The following is an 18,510-nucleotide window of genomic DNA, read 5'->3' on the forward strand; positions in this document are numbered from 1 at the left end:
GGAGACGTCCCATCAGGATCCTGGACTGGGCATGTGGAGTAAGCGGTGAGACAATGCATTGGTTCCAAAACTTTGGGCTTCGATGGGAGTGAGGGTGGCGCACAGAACAGGGACCAGGTGGGGACAGGAGGGTCACGGGATGTGAAGGGGATGTCTCCGAGACTGGGGGATGCAGGAGGGTTATCAGGACATGGAGGTCCCGTCCTTGAGGGGAGAAGAGGGTGAAAGTCAAAGTCCACCACCTGTGCTTGGCTGCCGCTGGCTTCAGGGCTGGGGAGAAGCAGCTCGTGTTCATGTTGCCCATCCCACCCAGAGTGGATGAAAAGACCTAGCCCAGCGGTGCAATTCAGAATACTTTCATGAAAGCCAGTAGCGAGGGGCCAGGAGGCTGTGAATGGGCCACGGCTAAGAACCAAATCAACATGATGGGACCACTTACAACTGTGCTCATTGGCCAACCTCAAGGTATCCAAGAGGCCTGGGCTCCTGCCCTTGGGTTCCCCCTGATGTCATTAATTGTAGCAGAAGAAGAGAAAGTTCTTGAGAATCAGCTAAATCACAACCCTGTTGCTGAGAATGTGGCTGAGACCTTGGACCCCATTTTAGCCATCAAGAGGCAGGTGGATTTTTTGATAGCACCTGACCCCCCCCCCCGCGGCTACTGGAGCTGCCCTTTTAAGAGGGCACCCTACCTCTTGTTAGCGGAGTAGCCAACGTGTGTGTGTTGATGGGAATGATCTGGAAGAGAGGGAGAAATTGAAGGCCTGGGAGGGGAGAGGGGGCATGGCAGGGCTGCATCACCCAAGAAGGCGAGAGGGGTGGGAGCCAGTGCACAAGGGGACAGTGGGCCTCAGGTGGACATGGGACTTATGGAGAATAATGGGGGGTCATCCAGGCTAGATGTGGGAAAAAGAGTGCCCCTGGGCTGGAGTGGGGAGCCCCAACCATCCAGTGTGGTGGGGCACAGAGGAGGCCCGTGAGTCATGGAAGGAGGCTGGACCCATCCCAGAGGGCAGCGCTGAGCCTCGGAGGGGTTTGAGCAGAGTGACCTAACCATAACTGTGCCCCAGAAAGAGCCTCGGGCTGCAGAGTCTGAGGGCTGGGAGGAGGAAGCTGGGCTGTGCGCAGAGGGACTGGGAGTCATCTGGGGACCGAAGAAGGGGCTCTGGCTCAGGGCAGTGCAGGGGTCCTCACTGGCATCTGTGTAGTATTTGAAGTAAAGAAAACTGCGTTACTGGAGCAAATGGGGAGGAATCCCAGGCCCAGCTCCGTCACTGCCTCCCTCCAAGGCCCTTGGTGGGCTGAGACTCCCCGTGGGCGGGCCGCAGGGGGAGGGCTCCTCCCTGCCCCGGGAGCTGGTCCGTTCGTGCACGGCAGTGCCACAAGGGGGCAGCAGCACACCACCGTCTTCTCCCATTCTCCTCCAGAGCCACACTCTATAATCTTACACAGACTTTGAAGGAGGTGGAGGACTTACACAAATAACACAGACTTCTGGTCCCATCCCAAGAGTTTCTGTGAGTCTGGACTGGGACACAGGATATTTGCATTTCTAACCAGATCCCAGGTGATGCTGATGCTTCTGGTCTGGGGACCTGACTTTGAGAAATACTGAGGTTGGACGTTGGGTGGGGATGGGGGGAGGGCTCACCCACCCAGACGTGGCCACTGGGAAATCACTGTCAACTGGGCAGCCACTCCCGTTTGACAACGACGTATTTACTTTCCTTTTTTTTTTTTTTTTTTTTTTTTTTTAGAGATTTTTTAATTTATTTGACAGAGAGACAGCCAGCGAGAGAGGGAACACAAGCGGGGAGTGGGAGAGGAAGAGGCAGGCTTCCAGCAGATGAGCCCGATGTGGGGCTCGATCCCACAATGCCGGGATCACACCCTGAGCCGAAGGCAGACGCTCAACGACTGAGCCACCCAGGTGCCCCTACTTTTCTAAGCCTCATTAAATCCCCTTTTCAAAAGGAAGATATATTATTTCATTCATTCAATAAGGACCAAGCCTGGTTCTGTCCTGGGCACTGTTCTAGGTCCTGGGAATCCATCAGGGAACAAAGCAGGAAAAAGAAGTCTCAGCCAGTGCTTGTGGATTCAGGCAACAAATAATAAGTGTTACAACAAGTCAGGTAGCGTGTTAAACCATGATATGTGCTGCATGCATCGGGGGGATGGAAGAGGGTGGCCGAGCGGGTTCTCCGTGAAGTGTTAACTTGTGAGTCAAACCTGAAAGACAAGGGGATCACTCATGGGGGTACCTGGGGGAAGACGATGTCAGGCAGAGGGAACAGCCAGTGCAAAGGTCCTGAGGTGGGAGTGTGTCTGGCATGTTCAAGAATCAGCCAGAAGGACAATGAGGTCAGAGCAGCATGAGCAAGGGGATGAGGGCAGAGAGGTGACTGGGGCACGGAGAGGGGCCCTGTGGGTTGTGTGGCATGGTCTGGCTTGGTGTTCACAGGATCCCTCTGGCACACTGAGGAGCAGGGTGGAAGCCAGGAGAGCAAGAGGAGGCTGCAGGGGTCATCAGGGCAGAGATGGCGGTGGCCCCGGCTGGGGGAGCAGTGGGAGGACAGGGGTGATAAGGCAGGACAGCATACACACGTACTTGTCTGTGTTTCCGTAACTAAATGGCCAGGGCAATCTGGTGATCGACTCCTCTCTGTGTGAGCGACTCTAATTCCCGACCTGAATGCTTGTGTCTGTGTTTGTCCATGTCCACCTGACCCATTGTTGATCTCCAGTGGCCTCCAGCCACACTGTCCTGGGTGACTACTTCCTCCTCAAACTCAAAGCATTGAGGACATAGAACAGTACCCAGGACAGAACCATCTGCCACCTGCAGGGGCTCCCGTGGTCTCCCCGGTGTCTGCCAGCTTGGCCCCTCCATTCCGCCATCCTCTGGCACAAAGCCCAGGGATGTGCTGTGTATCTTAGTTCCCTTGCTGCTCACATCCATCCTTCAAACCAGACCTCACAGGCAATGTCGGGCCATGGTGATTCTCCCATCCGTTCCCTCTTTACCCACTCCCACCACCTGTCCATGCCCTCGTGCCTTACCCCTGAACGCCGCAGCGACTGCCCACAGGGGAACCTCGTGGCCAAGGCCATGGGCTCTCGAGCAGGCCTCTCTGGGTTTGAATCCTGGTTCTGCCAACTGTGAACTCTGTGAACTTGGGCTATTTCTTTAATTTGCCATATCTCAGTTTCTCCATCTGTGAAACGGCGCAATTATACTTCAAATGGTTATTAGGAGGGTCAAGTGAGTGATTACGTGGAAGATGCTTGGAACAGAGTCTTGTATGTGGTTAGAACTCAATAAATGTTAGCTCTTACTTTTATTATTTATGCAGTAAGTCTTTATTGAGCACTTATTGTATAGAGACCTGCATTGCACTGGGAGATAGTCTGACCCCGGGTAAAGAGTGGAGACCCTAGCAATTCCACTCCTGGATGTTTATCCAACAGAAAAATGTTCACCAATGTCCAGCAGAAGACATGGGCTAGAATGTTCACAATAACCCTCTTCATAATAGCGCCAGACTGGACACTACCCATCAAGTATAGAATGGATAAATGAAATGTAGTATATTCATACAATGGAATACCATACAGTGTTGAGAAGGAATGCACTGTTACTTGCAATGACATGGATATTACAAATATAAATATAACAGGGGGAGGGGCGGTGCCTAGCTGGCTCAGTCAGTGGAGCATGTGACTCTTGATCTTGGAGTTGTGAGTTTGAGCCCCACATTGGGTATGGAGATTACTTAGTAAATAAAATCTTTAAATATATACATATTTATACATATATAAAATTTATTTTTATATAATTGAAAATTTATATATATAATATATATTAAAATATATATAATTTATATATAAATATAAAAAATAAGTATGTAATGGGGAATGGCTGGGCCTGGTAACTCTGGGCTACAGGTTTCAGTGGGGTTAGTCTGATTTCACCTGTGACCTTGCCCCCAACACCACCTCCTCCTCTTTACAAACAAGAAAATTCCCAGCCTTTGCTTCATATCACTCTCTGACTTGCAAAGAATCATGGAGGCAGGATTATATAGGTTATATAAGTGAACACAGAGGAATTACTGGCCATTATAATACAACACGCCTATGTGATGGGAACTCACTCAACACAATGATCCTATAGGGTGGGCACTGCTATTTATGCCCATTTTACAGATGAAAAGACTAAAACACTAAAAGGTCAAGAGAATGATAACGAAAATTGTTATTTAAATCACACAATACTCAGTGACCCTCTGTGTAGAGTGCTGCCCTCATCCCCATTTTAGAGGAAAGGACACTGAGGCACAAAGAAGTTAGGTACCCTGCCTAAGATCACATTAGGAAACAGCAGAGCAAAGACAGGGCAGGTGGCTGAGTCCACCCCATGCAGCTCTGTTCACAGCTGCTTGGTAGTGAGGTTGTGGGCCTTGCAGCCACGACCTGCACCACAACCCCAGGACAACTCATGCATTGCTCTGAGTCTCAGTTTACCTATCTCTAAAATGGGAACATCAGTAGCACTTTCCTTTCAGGGGTGTCCCAAGAGCAACATGCAACTGTGGGTAAAGCCCCTGGCAGCAAAGCCCCCTGTGCAGGAATCACTCAGTGTAGGTCTGTGGTCTCCATCCTGGCTGTCACCATTTCTAGAGATATTACTGGAATTTTTCCCAGCGACGTGTTCAGCATTTACCCTTGCGGAGCCTGACCCACTGAAACTCAGCCTGTGAGAGACCATCCACCCAGCCTTGAGTCAGGCCAGCTTGGCCTCTCCTCAGCTGCCGACCAGCTTTTGGGCACATCACTTTCCCAAGCAGTCCCCTCCTCTGTGAACTAAAGTTAGTTCTATTTTGTGACAATCAGGTGGCTCAGTGCTGTCTGTGATGGGCATTCTGGGGTTTGGGGAGAAGGGGGAACCTGAGCGAAGTGCGAGAGGCAGCTATTCCGAGGGACGGGTTATGAACGTCCTGGGAACTGGGGGTGCCCTTCCCCTGCTCTGCTTTATACCTCAACACCCCACACTCCCCGGCTCCCTTGCCTCTCACCTTCCCAGTGGGGCTGACCAATGGGAGGCACTACCAGAAACTGGGAGCAGGAGAGAGCAGAAGCCAGGTCTGCCTCCCCAGCTTTCTTGGCTTTTTGTTAGGGCCACAACGGTGCACCTGCTCCCAGCGGACGGGAAGGCCCTGCTGTGATTCTGTCCCAGCTTCTGGGCTGTCTCTCAAACCCTGTGTCCCAACAGCTGGTACCAAGTGAAAGAAGCCATTCGTAGGAGAATACCTACGGCATGGTTCTATTGATGTGAGGTTCGAGAACTGGCCATCCATCCTCTTTGGTGGTAAAACTCAGAACAAGGGTTGCCTTCAGGGGCAGAGGGGATGGCCGGGAAGGGGCCAAAGGAAACTTCCGGAGATTTTGGAAATATGTCGTACCTTGATTGAGATGTTGATTACACAGGTGTTCACATTTACAAAGACTCAGTAAGCCGTACGTTAAGACCTGTGTGTTTCACTGTGTGTAAACCATGCCTCGATAAAATTGGTTTAACAAGAAGAAATCCCTGTTTAAATACTGAGAGTGTTCTCTGATTTCCTGGCTGGAGTCTGATGAAAACACAGTTTTTATTTTTAAACATAACATGTAGATCTCAGAGGAGGATGGAAAATTTATATGTAGGGTTTAAAAAAAAAAAACAGTAACACATGAGACTTCAGACAGAATTTCACGCTTGGGTTGGTTTATTTCAGGCCACATTCCCCAGTCCCCAGGGGCTATCCTTCATTCTCCCCTACTTTTCTGTGGTCTTAAATGTTGCAAAGCGCCAACCTATATATAAAGTGTCTATAGCTCAGCGCCTGGCACATGGCAGGTGCCTGAGAAAGGTTCATTCTTATTAATACAAGTTGGGTTTCACTCTCAGGCCTGTTTTCTGATTTTCTTCAAGACAGTGCGATTTCACCTTGTGATTTGCACAAAGTACGCAGCCTCTGAATTCTGCCCTGGATGGGGAGGGCTTTCTCAGACAGCATGAGCCTGGCCTACAAGCTCTTGCCTAGGTGTGTATTCAGGGACGTTTGTATGTCACTCCAGGAAAGGAAGCAGGAGATTCAGAATATCTGTGTGCCCTTCTTCATCACAGCCCCGGAGAAATAGCCAGTCCAGGCCAGCACCTGCCTCGGCCTAATGACTAAGGGACAGCTGGTTGCCCTATCTGCTGGAAACCTTGCCTGCGCACATGTTCGATAAAGGCTGTGTGAAGGCTGGGAATGGACCAGAAGACCCTGGAAACCTTGGCCAGCCCCCTAGGCTGTGAGGTAGAGGAAAGGGGCCTGGGGCATACATCCCGGCTCTATTGGTCCAGATGGACCAGACGTCTGGTGACCGTTCTTGTCCTCCAGGGCCTGGATGCCGTTGCCCCAGCCAAGGGTGCGGGGAGGGGCCATCTGCCTTCTGCTCGGGGCCCAAGCACTGGCCTGCCTGTTGGGGAGGGCGGGCACGGAGCCTCTGTATGCCCAGCCCCGCTCTAGAAGGCGCTGTTCCGTGGGCCGCGGCCCCTGGCAGGTGGACAGGGCCCAGGCAGGCACAGGCGGTGCTGGGTCTCCAGTCGGCAGAGGCGGTTCTGGTTGGACACCCGAGTGGCCACGCCCAGCCCGCAGGTGGTAGAGCAGGGGCCCCAGGCCGTGCTCCATTCTGGGCAGGGGACGCCAGGGGGTGGGGGAGCGACAAGGCCAGAAAACTGGGGTCCTGGGGGGAAGAAAGAGAGGTCAGCACTATGAGGTCAGGGCTTGGCAGCCAAGTCAACCCAGCCGCTAGTGGTGCCATCTTGGTCAAGCCGCTTAGCCTCTCTGGACCTCAGTTTCTTCCTCTGTAAGTTTCCTAATGGGCAATTGTTAGCGCTGAATCAAAGAACGGTGGGGACATGCTTAGAAAGGTGCTGTAAGCACCTCATTTGTGTCGGTTACTAGGCAACTACGATGGTGCTGGCCGTGATAGTCCCCCAGTCCGTGGTGGGTTTCTCATTTCTGCACCCCATGGCATCTTCCAGGAAGGAGGTTGTGGCCTGCGTGTAGAGGTGTTGGGACCCAGTGGCAAAGCTGCTAGACTTTCTGAGGCCGTACCTGGAAGAAGATGTGGGGTTCAGCACTGACTAGCTTCTCCTCCTCCTCACATTTATTCTGCTCTCTTAATATCGTGGTGTCCTTTCTTCTGGTCCTTATTAACCAGATAGTTCTCAACGGGGGCAACTTTGCCCCCCGCCCCGGGACATTTGGTAATGTCCGGAGACATCTTGGTGGTCACGACTGGGTGTGGGGGTACTGGAATCCATCAGGGGTGCAGCTAAATGCCCTGCAGTGCACAGGACAGCTCCCACACGACAGAGCATCACCCAGCCGGTGTGTCACAGGTGCCAAGGTTGAGAGAGCCTGACAGGCCCCTGTGTGCAGGATGAATGCGCGCACAAACACGGACACACATATCGGAGATCAGATTTCCATCTACAGTGTCCTATCCCGCTTGTTTATACATGAGATGAACTCGCTGGCATTCTCCTGTGTGTTTAAGTGGATGTGTCCCATTCCATCATAGGGATAGTGACAGCCACCATGGCTGAAGCTCTGTGTGCGAGGCACGGTGACTGCTTTCCTTGGCTTTACTCATCCAGTCCTCCACAACTCTGCAAGGTGGATGCCCTTACTCTCATCTTACAGTTGGAGGAACTGAGGCACAGAGAAGTGAAGCAACTTTCTCAGAGTCACACAGCTAGGAAATAGCAATGCTGGGCCTAGAACCTGGGCGGGCTCTGTGCTGAACCCACCATGCTCTCCTCTCATGTGGCACTGTTATCAATGGACCAATGCCTTCTTTTAAGATGCCTTTCTTTAAAAAGATCATGTTCATATAATTATAATAACCCAGTGATGTAACAGTAACAAATTCTTTAAAACTAAAGAGTTTATAGCATGAAGTAACTGTCTTTCCTCCACCTCTGCCCACCCTAAGCCCACATCCCAGAGGTCTCACCTGGTTCAGTTTTGAGTTCCTCTTTGGATAAGCCCAAATAGCTACATATTATTAATATTATGTAATATTCAAATTATATAAATGTAATATTAGTACATATCAATGTATTAGAGATAGAAAAATAGGATATGTCATAATAGTATGCCTCTGCTATGAAGTATGAGCATTCGATTCAAGTATCCTAGCCCTCCTTTCCCTTCCCCGCTCTGCCACCAATTTTTACTTTCCATTATTTGTGATTTAAAATTATATACTTGCTGTTTTGTCAGTTTTAAGAGGTCTGGTGACTCCCCACTCAGTTTTCCTAGTCTCCTCAACCACTAGCCCCTCCCAGCTGCGGTCAGGGAAACCTGGGCTTTGGCAGGTCCAGGTGTCCCGGCTCCTGAGAAGCCCCGCCCCCTGCCCTGCGCCCAGGTGGCCTTGGCCCAGGCTTGGGCTGACCCAGCACTCACCTTGGGCCGGGAGGCGCTGGACCCGCAGCTCCCCTCCCTGGTCGCACACCCACTCAGGGCAGCACTTGCCGGGGACCTCCACCCTCCTGGGATTCGGGCAGTCCCAGCTGGGCAGCCGGACATCCTCACTGCACAGTGGCACACAGGTGAAGCCGCCATCCTCACATTGGCAGCGAATCCTGCAGTGGGGCTGGAAGGTCTCCCCATCCCTGTACAGGCGGCCGTTCACCTCACAGCTCCCGTCATCCTCTCCCCCTGCAGAGGAGAAACCAGACCCCCATTCAGGACCCCCAACTTTCCCCTGGGCAAGACCGTGCCAGCCACATCCTGCACACAGTGTCTCTGCAGAGCTGGCCCAGATCCTGCTGGGGACCAGGGCCCTTAGGCGTCTGCGCACTGCCAAGGGGCTCCCGCCCCCCATAGGCACCCCGTCCCTATTGCCAGGCTGCCGTGGCATCCACGGGAAGACAGTGTGGCATACCACATCCTGGCACAGGAACTGTGGGGACACTGGCCTGGTTGGAGCCCCCACCCTGCTTTTTATTAGCTATGGAGCTTGGCCAAGCGACTTCACTTCTTCTTGCCTCAGTTTCCTTATCTGCAAAATGGGTTATAATGGCACTTATTTCACAGGGTTGTGGTAGAGACTAAATGAAATGATGTATGTAATTAATCCAACATAAAAGAGACCTTCAGTAGATCCCAGCTGCTCTCTTGTTACTATTAATATAATTAATTACTATATATTAATAACATAGGACTTACACACTGAGAATTCATGCAACACACTTTCATTGTGCATCTGCTATGTTGTAGTCATCATTGTCAGGCCCGGGCTTAACTTACTGTCTTTGTGACTTTGCATAAGTTGCTTAACGTCTCTGAGTCACCTTAACAATAGCAATGATGAGAACAGCTCGGTACCTTCAGGTACAGGAGATAATACGTCCATAGCATTACCACCGCGCTAGGCATATAGTAGATGCTCAAGAAACACTCTTCAAACGAAGCCCTGAAGATACGGGAGTAATGCCCGCTTCTTCCACTGGACAAGCACTCCTTGAGGGCTGGGGCTGAGAGTGTTCAGGCTGGCACCCTCCCCCGCTCCTCCCTGCGCTGGCTCAGAGCATGGATGGGACACACAGACCCTCAGGAAATGCCCTTTAAATGAATGCCTCGTCCAAGGCCCTGCACAGAAGAGACACTAATGAAAGAGTTCTGATTTCCTATAGCTCCAGAGATACATAGTGTGCCCTTCCTGGCTGCCAAGCACTGGGCTCCTAGACAGGACTAAGACACAGTCCTTGTCTTGAGAGATGGAGGGCCACGCAGGGGAGAGATGTGAAAGTCACCGTCTGCAAGACAGAATGAAAAGCCATGGAGAGGCACGGATGAGCTGCCTGGGGAGGGCAGAGCGAGGAGTCCAGAGGTCCTGGAGACACGGGTGGCAGTTCAGCTGGGTCTGGGGAGAGATTTGCCCAAAGGCAGGTTTTCCCAGGTCTTCAGAGAAAAACCTCCAGCAGACCCAGACCCATGCAGGAATTTGGGACCCGCATAGATGTGGGTGCCAGCCCCTGTTCCCACTTGCTAACTGTGGGGCCTGGGGCAGGTCACTGCATGTCTCTGAGCCGCCGTACCCAGCTCACAGGACCCCTGGAGGATGAAATGAACTAGTTACTTAAAGCATTTCACTGCAAGCGTGGAACATAGCAGATGCTCAATGAACAGGAATAGGGGATGCTCATTCCTCTGGGGAGGACAGAACCAGAGCCAGCTCTCTCCCTGCTCCTTCCAGGCCACAGCCCTCTGATGCCAAATCCCTGACCTTTGGCCTGGATCATGTGGCCGCTGGTTTCCTGGAAACTAGGGGCAGCTGCACCTTAATCCTGAGGGGTCTCCCACCAGACTCCTGGGGCCACAGCCCTGGGGCCTCCTGGTCTCCAGGAGGACCTGGTAAACACAGGGATTGTTTCGGAAAGTCAGCTGGAGGGGTGATAATTTTAGCAAGGCTTCCTGGCACCTCTCCTGGTCCTCCAGCTCAGAGCTGGCTGGGGGTGGGGCTCATGATCCCTGGGCGGCCACTGCCCACCCTGGGGGCTGTGTGTACCTTTGTTCATGGTCCCAAACACCAGGAGGCACCTCCAAACGTACTCCCTCTTCAATCCACCACCCTCCAACTATATACACATATAGTTGCCAAAACCCGACTTCCTCTTCCAGGTCTTTCCAATGCCCCCTTGTCCAGCAACCTCCCTCAAATAACTTCAGAGCCCAGTTGTGTCTTCTGGTGATCCCTGCGTCCCTCTTTCCCTCTGAGAGTCCATTGCAGGAGAAGGAACAACAGAATTTTTTTTTTTGTTTTTTTGTTTTGTTTTGTTTTTACCTTTAGCCACTTGCACACTGTGTGACCTCAGGCAGATGATTTCACCTCTCTGAACCCCAGTTCCTGCAGCTGCAAAGTTGGTTTAATAATAGGTCCTACCTCGTGATTAAGGGTAAAATGAAATCACGTGTGTGAAGGACACTCTCATTGAATGGTACCTGTTACTGCTAGCCACTCCAGAGCTCTTGCTATCATTCATTCACTCAGTCCTTGTTTACTAGGGGCCTACAATGTGCCAGGCACTGTTCCAGGGACTCATGATACAGCAATGACTGAAACAGGCAAAACTCTTGCCCTCGTTGGAGTTTTTGCTCTAGTGGAAATAAACACCATCAACAAGTAGTCTATGATGCCCAATGGTGATTAGAGCTAGAAAAATAGTGGAGGGCAGGGTTCAGGAATGGGGTGTTGCATGTGGTGATCGGGGAAGGCCTCCCCGAGAAGGTGGTGTTTGAGTAAAAATGTGAAGGAGATGCAGGAGCTTGCCATGCAGATATCTGGGGGAGAAAGAACACTGGTAGAGCAAACAGCCAGTACAAAGGCCCTGAGGTGAGAGCCCCCCTTGGGGTATTTAAGGAACAAAATAGGCCAGCATGGCTGAATCAGAGAGCAGGAGAGAGAGAGGGAGTTAGATGGGGTTAGAGAGAAAACAGGAGCAGGGCCCTGTGGGGACTTGTAGCCACTTGTAGCCACTTTGTAGCCACTTGGAGGTGGTGGGAAGCTATTGGAGGCCAGGAGGAGGAGGGGAGGGGGAGGAGGAGGGATGTGATCTGATGTATGTATTGAAAGAGGTCCTGTGGCTGCTGTGTTGGGAACAGAGCAGGGGGCAAGGACAGAAGCGGGGAGACTGTTAAGGGTTGCTGCAACATCCAGCATGTGATGACGAGACTCAGACCAAGCGCGTAGCAGTGGATGGACTAAGAAGGGACTAGAATCTCAGGTTCTAGAATATTGTGAGGACTTGGCTGGTGGCCGGTATGTGGGGTATGCAAAACGAGAGATGTCAAGAATGACTGTAAGGTTCTGAACGCAAGCCCAGGAAGGGTGGAGTTGCCCTTGGCTGAGCTGGGGGGGCTGCACACTCGGGGTGTGGGGCATCAGGAGCTTACGGTGGACACACGCACAGCTTGGAGTCCGCTGTCAGAGGTCCACCCGACTAGGAATTGAGAGGAGAGTCTGGGGCAGCATATTCCCTCCGGAGCAAAGATCTAGACTCTGCCTCTGTGAGGTCTCATCTGTGGGGTTCACCAGCCCCCAGATCTGGCTCATGAGCACCAACTATGCTGCCTGGCCGGGGCTGGGAGTTGTAGGAAGAAGGAAAGACCAAGTAGATTTTTGACCTCCTGCTGTCTGAAGTCTGAATCAAGACGGAAAAAGAAAAGCCCCTTAATAAACTTAGTGACAATAACAGCCAATATGTACTCATCAAATGCTGAGTGTCAGGCCATAGAGTGATGGAAATGAAGATTGTGGAGCCAGCTCCCTGAGTTCAAATCCCAGCTCAGCCAGTTATGAGCTGTGTGACCTTGGGCAAATTGCCTAACCTCTCTGTGCCTCCTTTTTTTTTTCCATTTATAAAATGCGGATGACATTAGTACCACCAACCTCATATGGTTATTGCGAGATTAAATGAGGTGATATTTATGAAGCCCTTAGTGCCTGGCACATGGAAAGTGCTATGCAAGTATTCGATAAATAAAGTTCAGCCAAATGCTTTATATGTGTCCTGGCTCATTGAAACAGCAGCCTGGTAAGATAAGAGTACTTATCTCATTTTTTCCCTAGATACATTTTTTATTAGCAATCATCTATGAGTTTATAAAACAAATCACTATTTTCTCGTGATTATACTCCCCTGATTTAAAAAATATTGATAACTTTATGTCTGCTAGTCTTGTTGGTTTTTTAAACCTTGCTTTTTTCTATAAGTGGACTCATTATCAGTGATTCATGAGCCCTTCTCTCTCTCGTTCTTTTTTTAAAGTGATACATGCAAAGAGATGAAAGATGTAGATTGCTCTACAACTTATTTTTAAAAAAAGGAAGATCGCCCTCACGTTTTTCTGTTTTTCTAAAGCACTGGTTCTCTGTTAGAGATGATTTTGTTCCCCAGGGGACCTTTGTCTGAGACAGATTGTCATGACTTGAAGGTGGGGGACATGGTAGTGGTATCCGGTGAGTAGAGACCAGGGATGCTGCTGAAAGTCCTACCACGTACAGGACAGCCTCCCCCCCCCCCCGATAAAGAATTATAACAGAGAATTATCTGGCGCAAAAAGCAAAGTTGAGAAGCTCTGAGAGCACCAAGGCTTGAGTAGTGGGAGATGTAGCACGCCCAAGGTCACTATAAATGGCAACCTCAGGATTCAAACTCTGGTCCAAAGGCTCCCAATCCAGGAGGAAGACAGAATGAAATGTTGCTTCAGAACCCGTGTGACCCGGTCCCAAGCTGTGTAACAGCAATCATGCCCGTGAACATTACTGAGCCTGTTTGCTCATCTATAAAATGAGTCTGAAAGGACTCACCTCATAGGATCCTTGTGAGGATTGTGGGATTTATGCGAGGATCGTGTGGTAAGTTTCAGCACACAGCCTGAGACCTATTACTCTACGCCTTCCCTAGATAAACGGTGGCACTTTTATTTTCTCAGAAGTGTGAAGGTCCTGAGAAAGGATAGTGATTCCTGGTTTGAGGAATCTGGGAGGACTTCTCGGGGGAGAAGCGTTTGAGCTTGGCTTTGACAGTTGGTTGTGATTTGGACACGTAGGAATGGGGGGGATGCCATTCAGGTGGGGGGCATTGTCGGAGCAAAAACAAGAGGGGAGGAGCTGAGGGAGGGCCTAGGGAAACATAGGTCACCAGGTTTGGCTGGATTGGGTGGTGTACCTGAAGTGAGGAGGTAGAGAGAGAAGAGCTTCTCTTTGACTCAGGACCCCTCAGCCTTGACCCTCCCAAACACACCCACCATTGGTTCCGCAAACCTGCTTACAGAGGCACACGGACCCTCGGCCACCAGGGCCCGCCCTGGGCTGGCAGACCAGGCCCTGGCTGGGGTCGCAGACGTGGAGACGGTCACAGGGCTCCCCTAGCCGCCGTGCGCACACTCGACAGCAGCCGCAGCCGTCCAGCACCAGGGGCACCCCCAGTGGGCATCGGGGTGGTGGCCAGGGACAGGTACATGGCGTCGGGCACAGCTGGGCACACACCTGCAGAGACAGAGCATGTCACTCGGCCACAGTCATTCCAGGTGGGCAGTGAGGGGTCCACGCTTTGGCCTCAGGGTCACACAGACCTGGCCTTGAAACCCGGCAGTCTGGTGACTGCCTAAGAGACAGTGTGGTCTTGTGGTCATGAGCAAAGACTTTGGACTAGAGTTGCAGTTCTGTCTCTGCTCCTTATTAGCTGAGTGACCTTGGGCAAGTTACTTAAGCTCTCCAAGCCTCAGTTTCTTCATCTGTGAAAAGGGGACAATAGTAATATTTAACTTGGAGGGTTGTTTTTAGGAGTACATAAAATGATGCGTGTTAAACCCTGAGCGCACAGCCCGGCCTGCAGTAGAGGCCCAGTGCGTTTAGCTATGCTAATCACCATCGGTAATTACAAGGAGGGACTTAGGCCCTGCCCTCTAGAAGCTCACAGAAAGGCAAAAGCAGCAAAACAAAGGATTACAATGGCAGGGTACTGTATATTTCTAGCACATAGACTATGAATATTTGTCTTGACAGCTGAGTAAATCAAACAGTATCATAAATGCTTTTGATCTTTGGAACAATCCAGAATATGTTTCTGGATACATATCAGATCAGCCAGGAAACTTGGTAAAATACTGATCCCCAGGCTTCCCCTGGGACTTACCAAATAGAACTTCCAGAGACAAGGCCCTGGAATCTGTATTTTTATGGGGCTGTCCAGGGGCTTCTGAGGCATAGCTAGGATTTTGGCACCTCTGATCCAATTCTAACCCCCATTCTCCTGCCAGGGAGAGATGGGGGAAACTGAGCTCCAGAAAGAGAGGGGGTCTTGCCAAAAGTCACAGCATGTTAGTTGCAGAGCTGGGAGCCCGCTTCCTCCTTAAGGATCCTGTAATAGGGAAAAGCCTGAGCCAGGGACCCACTCCCCAGGGACAGGGTCAAGCTATCGACCCAAGTGTCCTGGTTGCTCCTCCACATTCAGGACAGAGAAATAACCAAACCAGAAACCAGATGCCGGGTTCTCCCCATATATCCATTTGAAGGTGGGGACCCAGAGGCAGGCATAATTCAAGATGCTCCCAGCAGCCCTCTCGGCGAGGGACCAATCTTTAGCTCAGTAGGATCCTTGGAGGACCAGGGGGTTTTATCTGGAGATTGGAAGACTTACAGTTTGCAAAAATGGAATGAATTAACTCCTAACTTCTGTGCCTAGTGCCCACTTTGTCCCACCCCTAGGAACCCCCTGTCCTGCAAACCTGCCCTCAGTGGCGTGCAGCTTGCACCCTGGCCACCAGGGGCCGCCCCAAACTGGCCAACCAGCCCTGGGGAGTGGGGGTGCTCCAGACTGGGACAGCACGGGTAATGAGGCAGGTGGGCAGCTCTGTGCCCAGGACCTCACAGGGGAGCGAGTCACCATCTCTGCAGGAATTCCAAGCTGGAGACGGGGTGATACCAAAGCGATTCTAGAGAAGATGGCCTAGCCTTGCCCCTCAAAGCCTGGTCTGGACCAGCAGCATCAGCATCACCTGGAAGTCTGAGGCAGCATCTAGGGCCCCTCTGTATGAATCCAGTGCTGCATTGTAATAAATCTGGAAATGATTCTCATGGAATTGGCCTGAGGAGTAATGAGCTGGACTTTGAGGTTCCCTTGCTTAGTGAGGTTGGGCTTCCTTGGTTAGGGAGAAGTGGGGACCCTCACCAGAATTGGCTCTCGGGTCCCTCGCACCCAACAGCAGGGTTGCCAGGCTACAGGCCTTCTGCTTTGTACTCGGATTCCCGCCCTGGGCTCTCTACATGGCCAATAACAGGTAGAGACTGGAATCTGGGTGCACGTGAATCCAAGACCCAGGCTCTTATTACCACACCTACCTCTTGACCTTGGGAAGCTCTGTTGCAGCCTAGCCTCTGCCTCAATTTACCTGTATGTTCAGGAGGAATGGTGACAGGTCAAGGGAGCCCAGCCAAGGAGAGATAGACCCTCTCTGGACTCCCTGGATCTCCAGGCCCTTCCCCACCACCCCAGACACTTGCTACAATCACCAAGGGGAAGAGCCCTGGGCGTGGAATATTCTAGAGAAAGTTGAAATCCAAGTTGGACCACTGATGGGCTGTGTGACCTTCAACACGCTGCTTCCCTGCTTCATGGGGAGGGAGCTGTTTCCTTTTCAGTAAATGAGGGTGGAGACCACATATCGTGAAATGGTGACAGGGATTAATGGCTAGCTCTTAGTCACCGTGACTTTGTCCGTTTCCAGGTCTCTGCCACCTGCCCCTGTTCACAGGCCTGAGCCCAGGAGCCCACAGGCTGCTGGAAGACTTAGAATTCTCTCCCTGGGGATGGTTGTGGCTTTCTGTGTTCGTGATGACTAAGTCCCTGATTCTGCGCGGGATGCCGCCCGGCTCCCTGGGACAGGGAAGAAGGGAGGGGTGGACAAGGAGTCCCAGACGGCTGCGTTTTGGTCTTTCACTTAAGCCGGGGCCCAGAACCCCAAGTCCCCTGCTCCAACTACCCAAGCCACCCACCTGGGCATCATGTTTCGCTCAGCCCCTGCGGGAGAAGAACCCGTGGGATTGGGATGCCAGTAGGGTTTGTAGCCTTGCCCCCACTCCTGCTCAGGACCCAGGAGAGAAATGCTCCTGCCGTGCTCCTCAAAGAAGCATGAACATACAGTGAGATCATGGCTTGTGGTGGGGCCAATCTCCATGGCATCGGGAACTCAGCATTTGCTAAGGGAATGATGGGGCTTGGCAGCTGTGGCCTTGGTCCAGGTAGGGGAAGAGGCACAGGCAGCAGGAGAAGCACAAATAGAAGAGCCCCTTCCCCAGCCCCCACACACCCAAGCCTATCCTGGGCTCCACCTCCTCTAGCACTCTGATGTTTCTTTGCTGTGTGATTTTAGGCAAGTTGCTTGCCCTCTCTGAGCCTTGCTTGCCCAAAAACAGGGGGTAATAATTCCTTATGAGGTTGTTGGATATGTTAGGCAAGATAGATATTTCACAAACCTTTTGAAAAATGTTCCATAAGAGGAGATCATTATTCCATGAGGTGTGTCCCTGCCCCCCTTCAGCCCAGGTCCACAGTCACTCACCACCAACGGTATTAATGCCCTTGCAGTGTGAACTTTCCAATCATCTAGACACCAACCCCTATTCAAATCCTGGCTCACAGTTAGGCAACGCAGGTTTTATGCTGCATCTCCCCATGTGTAATGAGGACACCCCCTTCGGCTTTGTAGAAGGGCTCTGAGGACGGCGAATACCCATGGCCCTCTTCTTTTGAACACCTGCCACGTTCCAGGTCCTGTGCTGAGCACTTCTGATGAATTACATCAGTGATCCTCACAAAGGTCTCATGGTTATGACGCCCATTTAGCTGAGGACGCAGCTGAGGCTCCGAGAGAAGGGACTCGTCTGTGGTGACACAGCAGAGCTGGCCAGAGGCAAGTGTCTGGGCACCGGGGAGGGAAGCTGAGCTGTGCCCACCACCGGGGACCTGCAGGAATTCTTCAGGGGATCCTTGCAGTGATTTCACACCTCCCCCACCACACCAAGGAAGTCAGCAGGACGTTTTGGGGCCCGGGGCCCCCTTACCTTTGACAGGAGGCAGAGGATGGAGAAGGCCAGAAGGTGGGTCTGTGGCATGCCTCTCATGTCACTGTGTCCCCCACGGAGCCAGCTTTGAGCCTGGGAGGCAGGACCTGTAAGTCTTTATGTTCCGGCGGCTGTGAGGTCACTCCCGGGCGCGCGCACACACACACACACACACACACACGCACACACACAGGCTTGTCTCTGCATTCCCGCTCCTCTCCCCATCCTCATGCTCCCACTGATGAGCCCATTTACCTGAAGATGAGTCCGTGGAGGCCACCAAGAGGGTACCTTCCAGTGTGAGTGTGAGTGTGTGCGTGTGTGAAAGCCAGGGCCAGTGCCAAGAGCCTGTGACAGGCTGGCAGGGGCCTCTCTTGCTCTTCCCAGCCCAAGGGGGCCTTCCGAGCTGCCTCTGTGGACGCTGCAGCCCTGCCCCAGACCCCTGCCCAAGCCCCAGGGCGCCGTGGACCCAGCAAGAGCTCCACAGATACCCCCTTTGCAGCGCTGACCCAAGTCCTCCGAAGCCCCGTGGCCTGGACTCTGGGCAGTTTCGGCTGGGCCTGTGGTTTCTGGCAGGAAGATTGGCAGCCACCCAGAGGCGGGTGTGACCCAGAGCAAAACTTCCCTGGGCGGCCTGTTTGCTTTTGGCAACAAGGGGCCTCCCTCCGTCCTGCTTCCCTGGGCTCTGGAAGGTGGCCCACGGTGGAGGAGCCCATGCCGGTTGGACCTACTGTGTGCCGGCACTTGCCGGGCCCTGCCAGATGATCTGGAAGAACCAAATCTATTCCGTTTAATCCTGCCCCCTCTGTAGGAGCGGGAGACACAACGGTGACCTTG

The 18,510-nt window shown here is 52.1% G+C and overlaps 1 protein-coding gene and 1 long non-coding RNA gene across 4 annotated transcripts in view; one reads left to right on the forward strand and one right to left on the reverse strand.

The window, feature by feature from the left end:
* Positions 1-18,510, forward strand: part of LOC105236777 — a 36,409-nt gene that overhangs the window by 12,822 nt on the left and 5,077 nt on the right. The window lies entirely within an intron of this gene.
* CCN5 (cellular communication network factor 5) lies at positions 6,393-18,241 on the reverse strand. Of its 3 annotated transcripts, none has more exons than XM_002917369.4 (5): positions 17,929-18,241; positions 17,674-17,766; positions 13,881-14,097; positions 8,508-8,762; positions 6,393-6,777 (listed from the first exon to the last, which is right to left on the reverse strand). In XM_002917369.4, the coding sequence occupies exons 2-5, from the start codon at positions 17,731-17,733 to the stop codon at positions 6,557-6,559; spliced, it is 753 nt and encodes a 250-aa protein (XP_002917415.1). In that variant the 5' UTR covers positions 17,734-17,766; positions 17,929-18,241; the 3' UTR covers positions 6,393-6,556. The 3 variants fall into 3 exon arrangements, with proteins under 3 accessions (XP_002917415.1, XP_011220862.1, XP_011220863.1); XM_011222560.3 differs by having other exon boundaries at positions 17,674-17,788; XM_011222561.3 differs by having other exon boundaries at positions 6,635-7,151.

This window comes from Ailuropoda melanoleuca, chromosome 13 (genome assembly GCF_002007445.2).
Source record: "Ailuropoda melanoleuca isolate Jingjing chromosome 13, ASM200744v2, whole genome shotgun sequence".
NCBI lineage: Eukaryota > Metazoa > Chordata > Mammalia > Carnivora > Ursidae > Ailuropoda > Ailuropoda melanoleuca.

Coding starts and splice junctions, on each gene's coding strand:
- CCN5 (XM_002917369.4), bottom strand. CDS start 17,733: ATGAGAGGCATGCCACAGACCCACCTTCTGGCCTTCTCCATCCTCTGC. Junction 14,098..17,673: donor TCCTCTGCCTCCTGTCAAAG/GTAAGGGGGCCC, acceptor CTGTCTCTGCAG/GTGTGTGCCCAGCTGTGCCC. Junction 8,763..13,880: donor CCGAGGGTCCGTGTGCCTCT/GTAAGCAGGTTT, acceptor TCTCCTCTGCAG/GGGGAGAGGATGACGGGAGC.